The sequence below is a fragment of the Leptonotus elevatus genome, chromosome 11 (assembly GCF_054856555.1).
Source record: "Leptonotus elevatus isolate MCC_2025b chromosome 11, RoL_Lele_1.0, whole genome shotgun sequence".
Lineage (NCBI taxonomy): Eukaryota > Metazoa > Chordata > Actinopteri > Syngnathiformes > Syngnathidae > Leptonotus > Leptonotus elevatus.
In genome coordinates this window covers 2,607,177-2,625,541 of record NC_141249.1, presented here as the reverse complement: position 1 = coordinate 2,625,541, position 18,365 = coordinate 2,607,177, and the positions used below count along the sequence as shown (strand labels likewise).

Here is an 18,365-nt window from a genome sequence, read left to right as displayed (position 1 = left end):
TTTCCCCCCTCCGCCTCCTTTTGTAGCTTTTGCACAGCACCATCCTCAGGCCGGAGGAAGGAATGAGTTACAAATACACATATAAACTTTTAACTTAAAGACTTCGCTGGGTGTGTGGCACGTTTAAAGGTGTATTTACTGCTATCATCTTACGTGAAGCCAGAAGAACAAACTAGAAAATAACTTTTAGATGCGCGTGAAACATAACAATCTTGAAATTAAGTCATTTTAAAAAGTCACACTAGGACCAATTAAAAACCTCAAAACTGTTGACAGCTCTAGATCATCTCATCTGCTTTATTTGTTTAGTTTTTTGGAATTATTGGTTTAACTTACTTTGTTATAACAATTCAATGTTTTATTTAATCCTAATGGGATTAATAAACAGTTATTGCCTAATCACCATGTGATTTTGTCCTTTGTGCTTTGTGACAACTATGGTTGTTTGAAAGCGCTATATAAAGATGACTTGGCTTCCTCTGTTTGTGATGTCATATTGCCATTTTGAAGCCAATATTTCTTCTTTAAAAAAAGAAGTCCTATGTCTTTGCGATGACGCCGGTTGACTTTCATAACAATACCATTGTCTCTTTGGACACGTCTTTAATCCAAAACCAAAATTTTTTTAAAGTAGCGCGTTTTTAGCCACAGACACACACATGGAAACAAAGAGGACATGAGTCTTGTAAAGCCACTATCCGCTAACGGATCTAGTTTTTTTTTTTGTTTTTTTTAACTGTTCGAATGTTGTCAAACCGCCAAACAGTTGTGACGGCCCCGGGAGGAGTTGCGACAAAGCCGCGGCCAGGGAGTCCCAGCAGAGGAGTCGGCGAGGTGCAGCGACAGGGATTTGGTGTGCAGGAGTTTCTCGATGGTTCCAAATATGAGGGGGATTTTGTCAATGGCCTCAAACACGGCAAAGGAAGGTACACCTGGAAAAGTGGAGAGGTTAGATGGAACAGAGAGAACCACGGCAACTGTGTTTAATTGTGTTTACATTTGGTTCTGATTAGCCTGTTTATCATAACAATGATCACAAAATATAAAAACAAAACAAAAACGTTGATAAACCTTATGCCTTCGGGACTCTTGTTTGCAGGAGCATTTGCAACATGAAAAATACTGATGCAGTCACACCAATTGTGTTGCTACTCATTAAAATATCCAGTTCTCTAATCACCTACTATTTATCGTATGCAAAATTATTTAAAAAAAAATATTGAATTTGTTTGGTAATTCTGAGAAAGCAAGTGATTTATGGAAAAAAGAAGTAATAATAATAATAATAAAATATTCGCACGTCCGCCTCCCAGTGCAGAGGACGTGAGATCTGGGTGGAGTTTGCATGTTCTCCCCGTGCTTGCGTGGGTTTTCTCCAGGTACTCCGATTTCCTCCCACATTCTAATGACATGTATGGCAGATTAATTGAGCGCACTAAATTATCCATAGGTGTGATTGTGAGTGTGGATGGTTGTTGTCTCTGTGTGCCCTGCGATTGGCTGGCAACCAGTTCAGGGTGTACTACTGCCCGAAGCCAGCTGGGATAGGCTCCAGCGACCCTTGTGAGGACAAGCGGTTGAGAAGATGGATGGGTGGATGGATTACTAAGCACAAAAAAAATTACATTTAGACATCTGCCAGAACACTTTTTGTGCAGCAGTGCTGTTTTGTCCATGAACTTATGTTTATCTTCTTACACCAAAAAAAAAAAAAAATCTAGTGGTTTAAGAATGTTCAGCCACATTTTGTTCTGAAATTTGAAATCTCTTGGCTATGACACATTTTGTCTCTTCTTAAGTTTACATCTGTGAGTAAAACATAACTACCGTCCTGTACTATTCCTGCTGTTTGCAGTTCTATGAGGGTTTTTTCTACAAAGACTACAGGCATGGTGATGGAATGTACTGTTGGCCAACAGGAACCACATTCATTGGCAAATTCTATTTTAACTGGAGAGAAGGATATGGAAAACACATTTTTCCTGATGGAGCCACATTTAAGGTTACCTTAATGAAATTGACTTAAGAGTTTATAATGAAATTAAATGGATGATGACAAAGTACTCCTGTCCTTTTCAGGGTTTGTATCATGCTGACCAAAGGTTCGGTCCAGGTGTGCTCAGTGAGCCAACAGGATGTCAGGATGTAGGTCTCTGGCATGGGAAGCATCTGATACAACTGTGTAACTCTGTACAAAGCAGCTTCAGTCTAAAAAACTTAACTGAATATGCCGCCTACTTGGATCAAAATATCTTCTCACATTCTCAAAGTCAGGTAAAATAATTATAAAATGTACTAAAACTGTTCTATGATTTCAAATGATTACATAACACAGTATTGGTGTTGTGTCGCCTGGTTAATAAGACATTGAGACCAAGCTTGACACTGATGTACCTCAACCTTGTGACACGACATGGCAGTTTTAGGACTCAGACGCAGAGATAGGGGTTTGAGGCCAAGGCAAATATTTATTAAACAAAAAAAACAAAGGCTATTAAAAGTTAACTAAAGGCGCTCCAAAAAGGGAGGATGTCCTACAAACAAAACAATATAATTCCTAAACAAAACCATACTGTGGCTATACAAAAATACAAACCAAAGTTATGACTAGATACAGGACAACAAGGCTGAGGACTATGACTGGCTTGAGTGGCTCTGCCGAAAACACTTAGGCACAAGACAGGGGAGACGCAGACCATTTAACACATGAGGGTAATGGGAAACAGGTGGACACAATCAGGAATCAGGGTTGACACTGACACCACACGAGGAAGGGCAAGTGACCTGAAACGAAAGGAGTCAGAATTTTCAAAATAAAACAGGAAATGACAAGCCAACCTCACCGCGGTGTGACACCTTGGAGTTCACTTTTAATTTCTTTGGCGGTTGTTCTGGGCTTTTTTGTTGCCATTCTTATTACGGTTCTCTTCATTTTGTCATCTATTTTCCTCCACCGGCTACATCTCGTGAGGTTGGCTACAGTCCCGTGGATCATACATTTCAGAATAATATGTGCGACTGTAGTCACCGAAACATCAAGTTGCTTAGGGATGGTCTTACAGCAGGGGTGGGCAAACTCGGTCGTCGAGGGCCGGAGTCCTACTGGTTTTAGAGGTTTCCCGCCTCCAACACAAGCTCATTCCAATCAACAGGATCGCTATCAGGCTTACGCAGTGCTTGCTAATGAGCTGATCATATACCAGCTGTGTTGGAGAAGGGACACATCCAAAACTTGCAGGAGTCCGGCCCTCGAAGACCGAGTTTGCCCACCATTGTTTTACAGCCTTTACTTTCAAAGTGCTTGTCCATAATTTTCGTTATAATCTCCTGAGACAACTCGAACATTTGCTTCATCTGATCTACGTTTAGTGTAGCACACACCAACGTCACAAAACAGTACAGTGACTTTCTTTAACTAATTTGCTCACCAAAACGTATAAAAGCATTCTATTTAAAATATTGCCATGGACCCAAAAACGTTTTTAATACGTTTTTAATGTTCTTTTATGCTAGAGCATACAGAAGGCTTTCATGCAGCTTCTGACCTGAAGAAGTCGCTTAAAGCAATGGTAGTTATTACAAAAAAACACAAGTGGCAGCAGAGTATAAGACATCAGCCAGGGCCATGTTGCAACAAGCTTTTTTTCCCAGTGTTTGTTTTGTTTGTTTGTTTTGTTTTATTCATTTTTTCCTTTTGGACACATTATTACAGGTTACATAGATCACATAATATCATTTGCAATATTGACATCCGAAACAAGGGGTGACGGGTAGAAGCTATGGCTTATTAGTAACCCATCCCCATTCTTACTATACGCATCAGTAATATACATTGATTATGATAGTCATTGATTCATATCGTTATCAATCCCAGACTTAAGTCTGCACACTCCTCTCTCAGTTCATCTTGAGTAATGTCTGTGTGTAGGTTGCAGCTAGTACCAATAATTTGGAATTGGTAAATCGGTTCCTGGACGCCACCAACAGGCCCACCCAACCAAGCAAGCAGCCAAGGCGAGCGCATGCTCGTTCACCAGTAGCGTCTTTGTTGACCTTGGATCAGCTTTCACACGTTGTGGCTTTCAAAAGAGTAGATCGGCTTGCATTCTGCCCATTGCGTCCACAGCAATGTTCACTCCATTCTGGTCAGTTCAGCCATCACTGTTGCCAGCATCCGATGATGCTTAGATCTTGATACTCCTGAGCGCTCACCAAGGCCAGCCCACCCGCGGAGCAGCCCCCACTAGCCGCATCCCAGAACCATGTTTACTATCCCCATTGTAATTATTTACAGCAGATACATTGCAGCTACAATACAACCTTATCACAACAGCCTTGCATGTTACAACAAATGTCCAAACTGAAATAGAGCCAGACAATGTTTACATTCTTACAGGAACAGCAATAGATGTTATCAATGCAGGTGTATAAACAAGAGTTAACCATGGCAGTGTCAGCAAGTAATCATATGCTATATTTACATTATCAAAATCATGACAGCTCCAGTTTTGGGTTAATTAGTAATATGTTACAATAAATTCATTTGGGTAAGACATAATCCACAATTTAATGATGTGAGTTACTGATAGCAGTTATTGTCTCTCAAACTCCAATTCTTCCACTCTTTTCACAATCTGTATCTTCTTCTGAGAAGATGAGTCTTCTTTTGTTTGGATGAAAATCTGACAGTCTTTTGTCCATTCCATTCTTCCAAATCCATTCTTTCTCAATTGTCGCGCCCTTCTGGCAATATCAACATTTAGTTTTGTGAGATTTTCATTGACGTAGACATGTTTATCTTTAAGCTTGTAGGAATCTCTCAAAAGAGCAATCTTTTTCTTCCTGTCAACAAACCTGATCAGAACTGCCGGTGGTCGTGTCCCCCCAGTTGGAAGCGAGAAGCACATCTGGATGTGTGCTGGATCCACAACTAATCCCAAATCTCTTGAGTTGAGTTGTCACTTGCTGTTTGACAGTCTCGTTCGCTGAAGCTTGGTCAGAATCAACTGAACTTGTGCTGGCCGCAGCTCTCGCCCGCTTGCGGTTTAATCTGGATACCGGTAATTATCACATCATTGATTCGAAGATTCTGTTCCAAATCATCCACTTTTTGTTCCAAGGTGACAATGCGTCAATCATTTTCTTGTGTCTCTTTCTTCAACTGCTGAATTTCCTGCAGAAGTGGCTCAATGCTCTTTTTCATTTCAAGTATTTCGGTGACTATTTCTTTGAGTTTTACAAGAGAAGATTTTATCTCCTCAATTTCGTCAGCTCTTTTTCCATCAGGCATATTGCAACAATGTAGTTAAAAATCCCAATGTCAACAAAATATTTACAAGTCACGAGCGATTGCAGGAGCAAGTACAGATGCGTCCTTCCTCGACAGATGCGTCCTTGACCCTGTTTTCAACAGGTTTGTGAATAATGATGAAACTTAGCTATATTCTAATGCTAATTGCTGCAAATCAGAATACATACAAACATCCTTTTTTTCCTGATGAAAGAAGAGACTCTAATCTTTCTTTTGGTAGGTTCCATGTTTTTATAGCAATAGAACACAATATTCTGTGGGCCAATTCAGTAAAACAGCCGAGTGAAGGGGGTTGCTTCAGTGAAAATGGCTGGGAGTGAATGAGTTAATAAATAGGCCGATTGACTGTTTACAAGTTTGAAGAAATATATGATGCTGTTTAGAGAACTACTAGAATTCCTGAATTAATTACCAAAATGCTTTTTTCTTTACTGGGGTACCATAATTTTTGTACAAGCCGGTTTCATGAGGTTTTTGTTTGTTTTCTATTCAACCACAATTTAAAAGCAATGTCTGATTTCCATCTGTAATTTTTTTAATGTATTTATTATTATTATTGTTAATTTATTATTTTCTTTCATTAACAGAGGAGTATTAACAATTTTGTGTCTCCCCAGGTAGACACAGATGACAGTTGGCTGCTTCAGGACAGAAATGACGCCTTGCCCTGTGGCATTGAGAGTTATTCCACAAATGGTGACCACTTACCATTGCCACCAGGGCGTAGAAGAGAGTTTGATGAACATTTTTATGGCCAGCTGTGGGAACCTGATTCTGACGTATACCAAGGCTACAAACGAGATCCACATGCCAGTCTGCCCTTACAAGCCCGTATGCTGGCTAACATTCACAGACACAGGTCAGGAAAATTGTTTCCACCGAAAACACATAGAAACCCCAATTGCACCATTTACATGCATCACAGTATGTAATGAGTTGAAAAGGAAATGTCGTCACATTTGTGTCTATCTTTCAGACAACAGGCTGAAACTTTAAACTGGGATGTTGCAGCGGTTATTTCAATGAAAAGGGACAACTTTGGCCCTAAAGGACATTTGGAAATCGCATCCGAGCTGCTGATCCATCAGGCTTCTGTAGGAAAAGGACCGGCTATTTTAAACATACTCCTAGATGGCCTTGTTCATCCTGATGTAGCTGATTCTCAGGGGCACACTGCATTGATTGCTGCCACAGTAATACACTACTTTTTTCCCCGTTTTTTTTTTAATATGCATTACAAATAAATGGATTGGCTTGTTTTCTAAGTTTATATTTTACATTGCATCGATCATACAATTATGATTGTTTGTGTAAACTTGTATTGTTAGTTGCCAATGAGTGCAAATTTTGAGGTAATCCGTCACTTTTTTTTTCTCCAGGTGAACTGCCATAATGATGTAGTCCATTTGTTGTTAGATTTGGGTGCTGACATTGACAAGATGAACTCCGAGGGAATGTCAGCCTTGGCTGTGTGTCATGTACTCTACTATCCTTTTCAGTCTTTATACACGTTTGATGGACTTATATCCAAAACACAGGTAAGACTTTATATACAATTTTTTCCCCTCTTTGCAATAAATTCAGAAGAATTCAGACCTTGTTGGTTTTTTATTTCCCTTTTTCCGTTTGCATTACTTTACACTAGACTTCATGGAATAATGATAGTTGTCCAGCCTTTTAAATTTGAACCACATTGCAGTGGTTGCATGGACACAACTGTGTATTAGGGCCAAGTATAAATATACATATTTTTTTAAGGGGGGCTGGGGGGGGGGGGGGGGCATTATTCTGCGAAAAATAACTTGTGGTAATTTGTGAGAGAGAAAAAGTCGCAAATTTACGACTTTATAGTGGCAGATGTGCGAGATAAAAATGCAGAAACTCATGAGAAATACACCTAGTGTACTACACGAATACTTTTCGGTCGGGTTTCCAAATTAGGAGGTAGTAATGGCAGAGATTAACCATATCATGTAACGCATTCGCTCTTTGAAGCGTTGGGTACTGCCAGCGACAAAGACGCCTCGCTTTGCGAAGGTCCATACCCTGAGGATCAAGCATTTAAATTTACTTGTACACCTATGTTTCCAGAATGATTATTTACACAAATACTTCTTTTTTTTTGTACAAGTAGTTTATGTGTCGAATCTGCTGCTCTCCGTCATTCACTTGCATTTACCTAAAGTAGGCTAGCTTCTGATTGGAAAGTGTTAGGCTGCGTTCACACTGCAGCTCAATTCCCATTTGAAGTATCTGATTTTTTCATGCAGTGTGAACGGTACAATTCCGATTTTTTCACACCCGACCTGGACCTCTTTCGTATGTGGATATAAATCGGATATGTGTGCGATGTGTCTGCACTGTGAACGCTCATCCGCACGCATCCGATTCACACGTCATCAAAAGCCTGATATGTGCTCTGCACTGGCGGCAGAGAGCGCTTGGAAGGGAGACTACTGAAAAGTCTGAATATATACAAATCTGTTTTGAGTAACAGTGATACATTTTTATTTGTTTTTAATCACACTTGAAACATGAAGCATAAAGTTGACATGTGTGGCGACAGTAGAAATTCAGCCATGCAGACGAACGGCGATGACGCAACGTCATCTTCGGTAGACTTCTCAATGACATGAGGTCGAGGAGTGTCCCATCATTTCCCCCAAATATTTCTATTACCTCTTCCAACCTAGCTACTCTGGCGACATGAGATGAAAAAAACAAGTCCGTAGGATTTCTGTTGCTGTTTGTAAACGGCACATTCAAAACTGAGGCACGAGGAAGCCAAGGATAGCAACCAACCAGGAGCGAGCGTGAAAACAGTCCACCAACCAGGAGCGCAGGCGTTCGAACAGATGACATTGCATAATGTTTGCAGACATGACAAGAATCGCACTCCTAACACGTCCGCTAAATGAGTCCACCAGTCTACCAATCTGTAGCGTGCGTTGGTACAGCTAAATTTGCATATGACTAAAATAAAGTCGCTTGCCTCAGCGGCTTGACAGGTGGTGAAACGTTGCGAGTCGGGACCATATTTACTTCCGTGAACACTGCAACGTGACGTTGTTTTAGGTGTACGTCACTCGACGTGTGCTCTTTGAGCATGCGAGTCGCATCACGGGCGAGTTGCGTTTACATTAGATGTCACATTTGTTTTTGTAATGTGAACGGTACATAAAAAGATCGCATTTAACCAAAAATCCGAATTGGGCATAACTCCCTGCAGTGTGAACGTAGCCTTAGTCAGCTGATAGGGGATCAGGAAGTGTTGTCGCTCTAACTGCCGTGTATGACGAGTAAAGTGAATGAATCCGTCTCCATCCTACCTTTTCATTTTATAAACAGTGTCCTATTAACCATCAACGAATCCTCACATTAGACTATAGCTACGCTATGTGTATTTGTCCTAATGTGGCATATGTGCGACTTTATAAAGTGGTAAATTTGCAAGTTTTTTTCTCGGAATATTGCCCCCACCCTAAAAAAAAACATATTTATATGTTTCAACATTACTGAAGGGTCTGACTAATTTCTGAATTCATTGTATTGAATCACTTGATGAATATTGTAGTCAAAGTAACTTCTTTGTACAATATATTTTCAGATGGAATCTACTTCTATATGTCATCAAATTAGGCAAGTAGAGTCGACTAAGGTTTCCTCAAACAGTAAAAAAGTAAGAGGAAAAGTAAGAACCAGAAGGGAAGATGTCAAATTAGAAGGGGGTGATAAAATAAGAGATTATGTTGGGGCAGAAGGGAGGGAAAAGGATGACAGTGGGAAGGAGCAGAAGGTGCTGCTTTCAGAACACTCCATTGAGGTGAAGGAGGGCCATATTGTACTCGGCAGTGTGAAGTGGAAAGAATATTCATCTAAAACTGCTAAGGTATGGACTACATAGAGCCTAAGCTTTCAAAAATGAAATACTGTACATTTAAATCAGCTCTTTAACTTCGTTCTATCTATCCAACCCTGCAGCAGGACACAAACAAAAAAAAAGACGCCGCAAATTGTTTTGACTCTGTCTGCTGCATGTACGGCTACAGTATGCATGTCACAGAGACAATTCTGCAGGAAGCAGCTGAAGCTCTGAGTCACGCTTGGTTTCAGCAGCATTCTGGTGATATTGAGGAGACTGTTCGCAAAATGGCTGCAATGAAGTTTGAGTATGCCTCTTCCACTGCTCCTTCTCCTAAAATTCTCCCTCCGTGTAGCCATATAGATTCATTGCATGGGTTCATGTCACCAGGCACCGTGTTCGTTTGACCACATTGAATCTTCTCTTGGATCGGGGAGCCAACCCCAACACTTCCAGAGTGCCCTTACCTGTCATATTTTTGGCCATTTTGGCAGCAGATACTAAGACTGTCAGGAAACATCTGCTGTGTGGAGCACAGACAGACATTTCTCTCCCACCTGAGGTAGCATTACTATTGGAATCCGATCCAACTGTTGAATTTCTTCATACACCTGATATTTTTGTATGTTACCATGCTCGTTTCAAAAGATGGTTCAACAAATATGTTGACATAAAAAACAAAGGGCTGTCAGGTGTTGTATAGAATGATTCAAAAATAATATGCCAAAATCATCACAATTTAAAAAATGAAAAAAAAAAATCAGCTTTGACACATGTTGTACACACTTACATACAAGTGTTATTGTAGCTTGTAGCTCAAGATGTTTTAATATCCGCCTTTAGATCGTATGCATTTCAGGGTTTCTGTTCCTTTCTCTTCCTATTGGTAATACATCAATTTTCATTGGGGTTCAAGTCATGCTAGTTTGCTGGAGAATCAATTCCATGGCTATTAGCAGGTATTGGGAATTTTGGCATTGTGAGCAGGTGCCAAATCCTGCTGGAAAATAAAATTATTGTCTCCAAAAAGTTTGTTGGCAGCGGGAAGCATGTTGTGCTCTAAAATGTCCTGGTAGCGTGGGCAGTGGACTTGATCAAAGACAATTTACCTTTCCATGGCACACCCCTCCCCGCCCACAAAAAGCCACAAGCAGCCCCCATGGACATTTACCGGCCAAGATGAGCTAAAGTACATACACAATAATGGCAAAGTTGTTAGATCTTCCTTGTGATTTCTGTGTCAGGTATTTTCAGGACGCTGATATTTCTCTTCGAAGCAAGTAGAGGGGGCTTTAATTTCTTTACTGACCATGCAATTTTGCCCCAAAACAAAGGAAATACACATCACTGCCTGCTGCTACAGCTGTGGCAACCCCTGGCCACCACGTGCCTCCGCCATTGGTCTTGCGTCTTGATTGGTTTACTTGGTCATGCACGCATGGCTTACGGTTAGGTCAGGAGTGGCTTGACCCATGGAATTGTACAGCTATAGCCCATGTCATGCAGATGTCTGTATGTGCTGGTTCTTAATCCACTGACAACAGATTTCAGAATCACTGTTGCTTGACATCCTCTCTATCCCTGTCACTTGTGCACCTATTCTGGCTGTATTTCTCCCTTCCCCTTAACACACTGTTCATTGACTTTGACACAGTGCACTGTGAGAATCCATCTTATTTTGCAATTTCTTTTTGAGACCTTTGTCCTTATGGAGTGTAACAATGATGGCTTCCTGCACAACCTTCAAGTCAGCAGTCTTCCCCATGATTCTGAAACCTCATAAACCAGACTGAGACCATTGAAAGGCTGAGTAAAAAATCTTTAGTTGTTTTACAACAAGCTGACAAGATTGGGACACAGTGTTAAGATTTGTCACAATATTCAAATTTTGTAAAACACGGGCATTTTTATTTTTGTGTCTTTCTGCTAAAATCATCTAAATTGAAACAAAGGCTTTAAATATTTCACTTTGGTGAACTAATATAACAGTTTCACTTTTTGAAACAAATTATTGAAATAAATGGACTTTTCCTCAATATTCAAATTTTCTGACCAGCACCTGTAAAAACTTGAAGGTATACACAACGTGTGTCCAAGCTAGAGTTTTCTATTGTTAATCAGTTTTGAAATGGCGTGTGATGATTTTCTTTTTGAATCACCCTGAATATTTAGTCCAATAAGAAGGCTGGAAAAGTTAAGTATTGCAAAATGAAATATATCTCTTTTATGAAATATTAGTTATGCCATTTAAGTCAACCTGCAGTTTATGTGAAGATGAAAAGACAAAATACTTGGGTAAAATATTTGTTGAAAAATACCCATATTGGGTGGATATTACATTTGTGAGGACATATTTTCTGCCTTGGAAAATGCAATCTAATAATTTCATTGTGTCCTAGCGGAAAGGCCTTTATCCTCTACATGTAGCTGCAGCACTGCCAGGTCTAGAAGGTCCTGAAATCACAAAACTGCTGTTGCACGCTTTAACGGATCCAGATGCACGGGCATGTGACCAGGATGACATCTACGAACCAGACAAGGTGAGCAGAAACCCCTCGCAATCCACGCAGGGTCAGGACAGAGCCCTGCTGTGATGCGTGAAAATCAAAAATTGGCCACCAAAATAGCTGTCAATTGAATGGTAGAGATGAGTGCTAAAAGCGTATGTGTAACTGACCTAAACCTTAAAGATTCCAAGCATTGTTTAAAAGGCTTTGAACCTTAAGTGACAAATGACAGATGCACTTTGTGCCATGTTTAACTGCCCTAATAGAGTTTATAAGGGGGGGAAACAACATTGCAGATCTCCGACTGGACGGAAGAGTACTACACTTGTAAACCTCTGTTAATGACAATTTCCTGACAGAAAAGAAAAATCAAGACGGATGTAAAAGTGTTAATTTCTTGAACACATTTATTTTGCCAACATCCTGAAATGGAGAGATGGACACGTGCAGTGAAACTAATGGAGGGACAGAACATAAAATCAACCTGACAGAAATCGTTTTCTAGTCATTTACTTTTTAAATAGAGAAACCTTTCCACATTGTTTTGGCTTGTCACATTGGCGATTGATTTGCTGCGTGTTATGTGGCTAGAACAACACTTTGTTTTGTTGGCAGTGTTTGGACTAACGCAGTACAAAACGATTTACAGTAGCATTACGTTTTTCAGCAACTAATCAGGGTTTTTCCTGTGTACAAAATTCAGAGGCGGCCACCTTCACCTTATTTGCTCGCCACCTCCAGCCTGAGTGGCTGATAACAAATGAATGCTTTTAACATGATAATAGTCATATTCTTATTGGAACTCCATCCATCCATTTTCTTAACCGCTTGTCCTCACAAGGGTCGTGGGGGGCACTGGAGCCTATCTCAGCTGGCTTCGGGTAATAGGCGGGGACAGGGCAAACCCTGAACTGGTTGTCAACCAATCGCAGCTTATTGGAACTCTTATTCTTATTATTGAAACATGGAATTATTATATGTTGCCTGTAAAAAATGAAAGCGAGTCAGTTGAATTTACAGAATACAGGCACGTCATGGCGCATGATCAGGATTAGGGATGTTCGATACCACTTTTTTCCCGACCGATACGCAACTCTTGAGTAGTCACCGCTACTGATACCAAATACCGATACCACTAGTAAATAAAATTCCCCACCCATAAATGACAGATGATTTAAAAGAAAGACCTATATATCCCGATATATAATTTTTCCTTAAAATTGCATCAAGTTAATGGCAACTTTGTATTCATATACAGTGTAACCTAGGATTTTCAACGTCTCGAAACTCGTACAAATCGGACTTCAACCAAAAAATGTTAGTAAAAAATGCTCTTCCCTAACATACAAAGAACTTACTGTAATAGAAAGGGAACAAAAAATTTAAATTGGTGAGTTTTTCAGCAAATTATCTCAGGACAGGTTTCACAGAGGAATAGGACAAATTCATTAATAGCTAACTGTGAACAAGCATGTGATCATTCTATATTCATATTTTAGTTCTTTGCTAGCACAGTATTTTAAGATGTAGTGTGTTAAATTGGTACACAGAAAGTGATTTATTTTACAGGGGCCAACGATAACAAGAAAATCTTGGCGGATCAGTGACAAGCCACGTCCTAAAGAGGGAGGTCGTACGGCTCTGCACATAGCTTGCCAGAGAGACAGCGACTACTGTGTGAGTTGACCCAAAATGAGGATGCTGTTCGGTCCAGATAATAGGATTGTTATAAAAAGTGAATGCTGCATGTTCTACTCTGAGTGAAAAATGGGACTTTTGGAAAGTAGAGAGTAGCATAAGCTTCTATTTTGTTCATGTGAAGCATCTTTGTATCTGAATGATTTGCTGCATGTTTTTATACAGAATGCCAGCAAGGTAGTATCTCTCTTGCTCTCCTATAAAGCCAGCACAGACCTCCTCTGGAGTGGGCATTCCCCTCTTTCTTTGGCTATAGCAAGTGGCAATAACACGGTAAATAACTTGTTGCACACTTCCAAACACAGACCAATACTCAATGTGTACCCTCTTCTAGAGTTTTTCTTTGTGTTTTCCCTGTGTAGGCAGTGGAAGAGCTGTTAAAAGGAGGTGTCGATCCCAACCTTCCCTTGGGTCGCGGCGTGGGTAGTGCCCTTTGTGCCCTTGGAAACTTCAACTACCGTTTAGATGCCAACCGACCAAAACTGGTACTCTCCTACACTTGTGTTTCTGAAATAACACAACCACCCCACCTTACACCCCTTGCTATCAACTCGGGAGCAGTCCGCAGTCTATCAGTCCCAATCTCAAAATGGTGTAAAAAAGTGGACATGTCTGCGCAAAAAAACTCTTAAGTGGGAGGGCACATTTGACAGTTTAACAGTTAAGGAACTGGGAACGCCAGTTGACACGTCTTAACATGAAATCATACCTGACACTCTTTTGACATTGCTGTGAATCTTTTCATGGCATCCCTGCAAATCTCCAGTGAGTTGACATAAAACAAACATGAATAAGCGATCGTGTGTTTTTTTCTTCTTCTCGAGTGCTAGTTTAAACGCCAACAACGCAACAAGTAGCCAAGCTTCGCAAGACATTTTGAAATGCTACGTGATTGTTAAGAAAAAGGAAGTGGCCATTGGCGTAATACCGACACATAGAGGCTTCATTCTGCGTGGCTGCCATGTTGAATAGGGTGTGCCGCGATGGTATCTATGTTAAAGCCCAGGTTATAAAATGATACATGTGGCTTGTATCATAGCTGCATGTCTGATTTGAAAAAAATAATCCGTGTCAAAATTGCTAAAGAATTCAATGAGTTCTTTCTTTCTTCTTTTTCTTCCCTAGAGAATTCAGTAAAATGAGTTCTAATGAACTAATTGGAGCCAAACATACAGCTTGCTCTATTACTAATATATCTATGGTCGCAGCTAGCTAGTGTACCAATTAGCATGCAGGCTAACCCACCCTGCATTCAGGATATTTGCCATAGGCGATACCAATACCAATACTGCAGCCTCGAGGATAGGCCAATATTAATCCAATTCCTTTTGTTACTCTAAAAGTTGTTAATAATACATGGATGTAATCTGCTTCATACTGACATCCCCCAAAAAAACACCATGTTCATTGTATTCTGTTTCCCTAAAGAAATAAGGAATTTGAATCAAGAGGTAACATTTTGTGTCATGTGGGGAAATGTATGCATGACAATTGAAGACTGAATCTTCTCATAGCTGGACATGTTAGAGAAGGTTGGTGCGGACATACTGATGCCAGTTTGGGTCGGTGATACTGTCGGAACAGCAGTGGACTACGCACACATCTCCTTCAACCAGGTAACAAAATTTACAACACAAATTATTCACTAACTGAGGATATATAAACTTTTAATTGCAGAGTTCGGATTTCCATTAGTACTGATGTCACTGACTGACTTTGAAAAACTGACGGACTAAGCACTGACGGTGGTGGGTTTTTGTTCGGGTCAGTAACAGCGAACCGTCAATCCATCACTAGCGGACTCCCGTGACATTTGCGATTGACGTGTCTCGTGTGTGTTCGTGCGCTGGGGTGGATAAACTCTAAGGTTGCTTCTCATCTTTTTTTCAATGATGTACCACCTGTGAAATACATTTTTCAGATAAGTAACCCGTTAACTAGCACAAAGCATTTTGGGATGGGAAAAAAAATGACTTAAAACAGAGGGCTGTGACATCGAATTTATTAAACACATTTTTTGGGTGGTATTTCTAGAACTATTTCAAAAAATAAAAGGGTATATTGAAAAAAAGATAGAAAGAAATAATTAATTATAAAATAAAAATGTGTACATAAAAATAATTATCAATTTAGTGTCCTCATTTGGGATTATCGTATAGATCTGCTCCCAAAAAGGCATCATTAATTTAACTATAAATAAAAGCAGAAACTGTTCGGGAAAAAAATCATCTTAAAAATATCCATCCATCCATTTTCCTTATCCTCACAAGGGTCTCGGGGATCTTAACGACATTACTAACTGTCAATTGTTGTACTGAATTGTGTTTTTGCATTTAATGAGACGCTTGGATTCTGTAAATTCAACTGACTCAACTCAACGTTATTTATAAAGCACTTTAAAACAACCATCGCTGCATACAAAGTGCTGTACATGGAAAAATCAGTCAGTCAGCAAAGACAGGTACAACAAATTGATGCAAAATAAATTAATATAACTAGGTTAGTAAATGCAATTAATAATACATTAAAAGAAGTAGTAGATAAACAAATAAATATCAATAAATAATACAGCAGGCACCATAAAGCATCAAAACAATGCTGATGCTGAGTCTCATGCTGAGTCAAAAGCCAAAGAATAGAGATGTGTTTTAAGACTGGTTTTAACAATGCATAGAGAGGAAGATTGCTGAATATCTAGTGGACGGGCAGGGAGGGACCGGCAACTTAAAAGACTCGATCCCCTCTGAGCCTACGCTTAGTCCTTGGTGCCTCCAGTTGTGTCTGGTGCGCTGACCTGAGGTACAAGTGCGTAAGGGTGGAGAAGCTCAGAGAGGAAAGATGGGCAAGACTATTTCGAGATTTGAAGACAAATAGAAGAATCTTAAAATGAACGTTCACTTGGTGCTGGACACACTGAGCCGGTCCCTATTTGAGCCACTGGTTGATGCAGACCTTTAGTGGGTGTCTCATAAGACTGCGTTCCTGATTGCAATTGCATCTGCTAAACGTGTAGAGACTACACTGTTCATTAACCCTTCATGCCTGTGTTGGCATCACGATGGTGCTGTGTGTGGGAAGATTCTTACAAACAGACATACCACCTTTGATTATATTTGAGAATGGGTTCTCCCTATTACAAATCAGGACACAGAATACTATTGCGTAGTGCGTGAGAAACGTTTCTCGCACATGCCCACCACCGCCGCTGGCGGCGGGCAAGGAGGGGATGCCGACAGTAGCAGGAGAGACAGGAGTGTGGTTAAAATAATGATGGACTGGCAGATCGATGAAATTTACTGATATCTAAATAGCGGTGACAAAAGCGTAAGTAAATGCATAGTTAAAATAATGATGGACTGACGATTACAGTATGGTCCGGCTTGAAAAAAATTACGAATAACAGACTGGCAAAATTTTGTACATTGCTTAACTCTGATTAATTATTTTTAGTTACCAGTATCTAGTTGAAAACCACGCCTACATACATAATTTTTTAAGGGCTCTATTTTCCTAGACAAGGAGCACCTTCATTTTCATGCCAGGGCAAGTCTAGTTTACCTTGTTTGGGATTTGGCAGACCACGTTGTGCCTTGATGACTGTTTTGGCGGACCAAGGGTGTTTTTGTTATTTTACGCCCTTGGAGCACTTGACAGTTTGGTGACAGAAAGTAGATTACACTTAGACCAGCTAAAAGCAGGTCACACAAATGGACATGAATGAGTAGAAGCTTCCCACTTTACAGCAGTGATCTGTGATCGCCCTCATCCCTAAGTGAAGGTCTGCATGCAGTTCCTTATAAACGTACAATATGTGATTTGATCTTCTGCATGGACTGTAGTGAACCTATATTTGCCTTTGCAAAGTTAGTCTCTCCTGCACTGAATTTAAAAGGAATGGGTGGAGCTACTTTCATTGGCCAGGCAGTAAGTAAATGGTGCACATGCCTCGTTCTGCCTACACCCATCTGTGAAAGTACCAAAAGAAAACTCTCCCCCCATGCACACTGCTAGATTTTGCACTAGACTTGCACTGGGCATGAAAATAGGGCACCAAATGTTTGACATAATGCCTCTGCAAAAACAAATCAAAAACTGTTAATGCTACTCTATAGGACTCTGGCATAGCCCACACTCCATATCATGCTCTCAGCATGGAGGGAAGAGAGACATTCAAAATACAGCGCCAGCTGCTAAGCATGATGGGAAATATGCTGAAGAAGAGTGCTGTGCAGAGAGAAAGAGAGAGAGAGGAGGGCCTTGAACAGAGTGGTAAGTACACATATGGACACAATTGTTGGTACCCCTCTGTTAATGAAAGAAATATAATGCAAATAAAAGAGAGAAAGTAATACTGAAGATAATAATAAAACATTTAATAAAAATTAACCAATACAAATGAAATATTGGTACTCTGAACTTAATATTTTGTTGCACAACCTTTTAAGTCGTTTTTTTGTGGAATAACCGATGAGGACCTACCTTACCCAGACACTGCCTCCTACGGCACCCAGGTTATTGACTAATTGAGTCCTTACAAGTTTGAAGACACTTGTGATGCTAATTAGACTGCTCACCTTGTTTGAACATGTCCCTTTTGGTCAAATTATTTTCAGTCTTTTCTGGGGATAATAAAAAAGTGAATAGAAATAAATGTGTAGACAAGTTCAGATGAGTTAATCAAAAAATAAGGGGTTAGCATGTCCATTTGAAGCAGGGATGTCCAAACTTTAAAGGGCCACATGCAGAAAAATCAAAGGAGGCAAAGGGCTGCTTTGAAATCTATCTTTTCACACTAAACCAATTAATCAGCTTAGGTAAAGCTATGTCAAGCTATAATTCCAAATCATTCAATACCATTCAACATAATTCCATATCTTTCCACAACATTCCACCAGATTCAATATCGTTCCACGTTTCTGTATTTTTTCATTCAGCAATTCAGCATTCACACTTCTTTCATCAGAAAGCCACAATTCCACATTGTTCA

The 18,365-nt window shown here is 40.0% G+C and overlaps 1 protein-coding gene across 1 annotated transcript in view; it reads left to right on the top strand.

The window, feature by feature from the left end:
• The first annotated feature begins 562 nt into the window (after positions 1-562).
• The window catches only part of LOC147165180 (ankyrin repeat and MYND domain-containing protein 1-like), a 33,484-nt gene continuing 15,681 nt past the window's right edge, over positions 563-18,365 (top strand). Inside the window, exons 1-16 of the mRNA XM_086089452.1 lie at positions 563-948; positions 1,856-2,002; positions 2,080-2,274; positions 5,929-6,170; positions 6,288-6,504; positions 6,691-6,849; positions 8,919-9,200; positions 9,293-9,480; positions 9,564-9,735; positions 11,573-11,713; positions 13,250-13,357; positions 13,544-13,651; positions 13,741-13,863; positions 14,893-14,994; positions 17,491-17,685; positions 17,824-17,889. Of these exons, the coding sequence (XP_085945578.1) occupies positions 745-948; positions 1,856-2,002; positions 2,080-2,274; positions 5,929-6,170; positions 6,288-6,504; positions 6,691-6,849; positions 8,919-9,200; positions 9,293-9,480; positions 9,564-9,735; positions 11,573-11,713; positions 13,250-13,357; positions 13,544-13,651; positions 13,741-13,863; positions 14,893-14,994; positions 17,491-17,685; positions 17,824-17,889 (2,649 nt within the window). The 5' untranslated portion in view covers positions 563-744. The remainder of the gene's footprint in view (positions 949-1,855; positions 2,003-2,079; positions 2,275-5,928; positions 6,171-6,287; positions 6,505-6,690; positions 6,850-8,918; positions 9,201-9,292; positions 9,481-9,563; positions 9,736-11,572; positions 11,714-13,249; positions 13,358-13,543; positions 13,652-13,740; positions 13,864-14,892; positions 14,995-17,490; positions 17,686-17,823; positions 17,890-18,365) is intronic.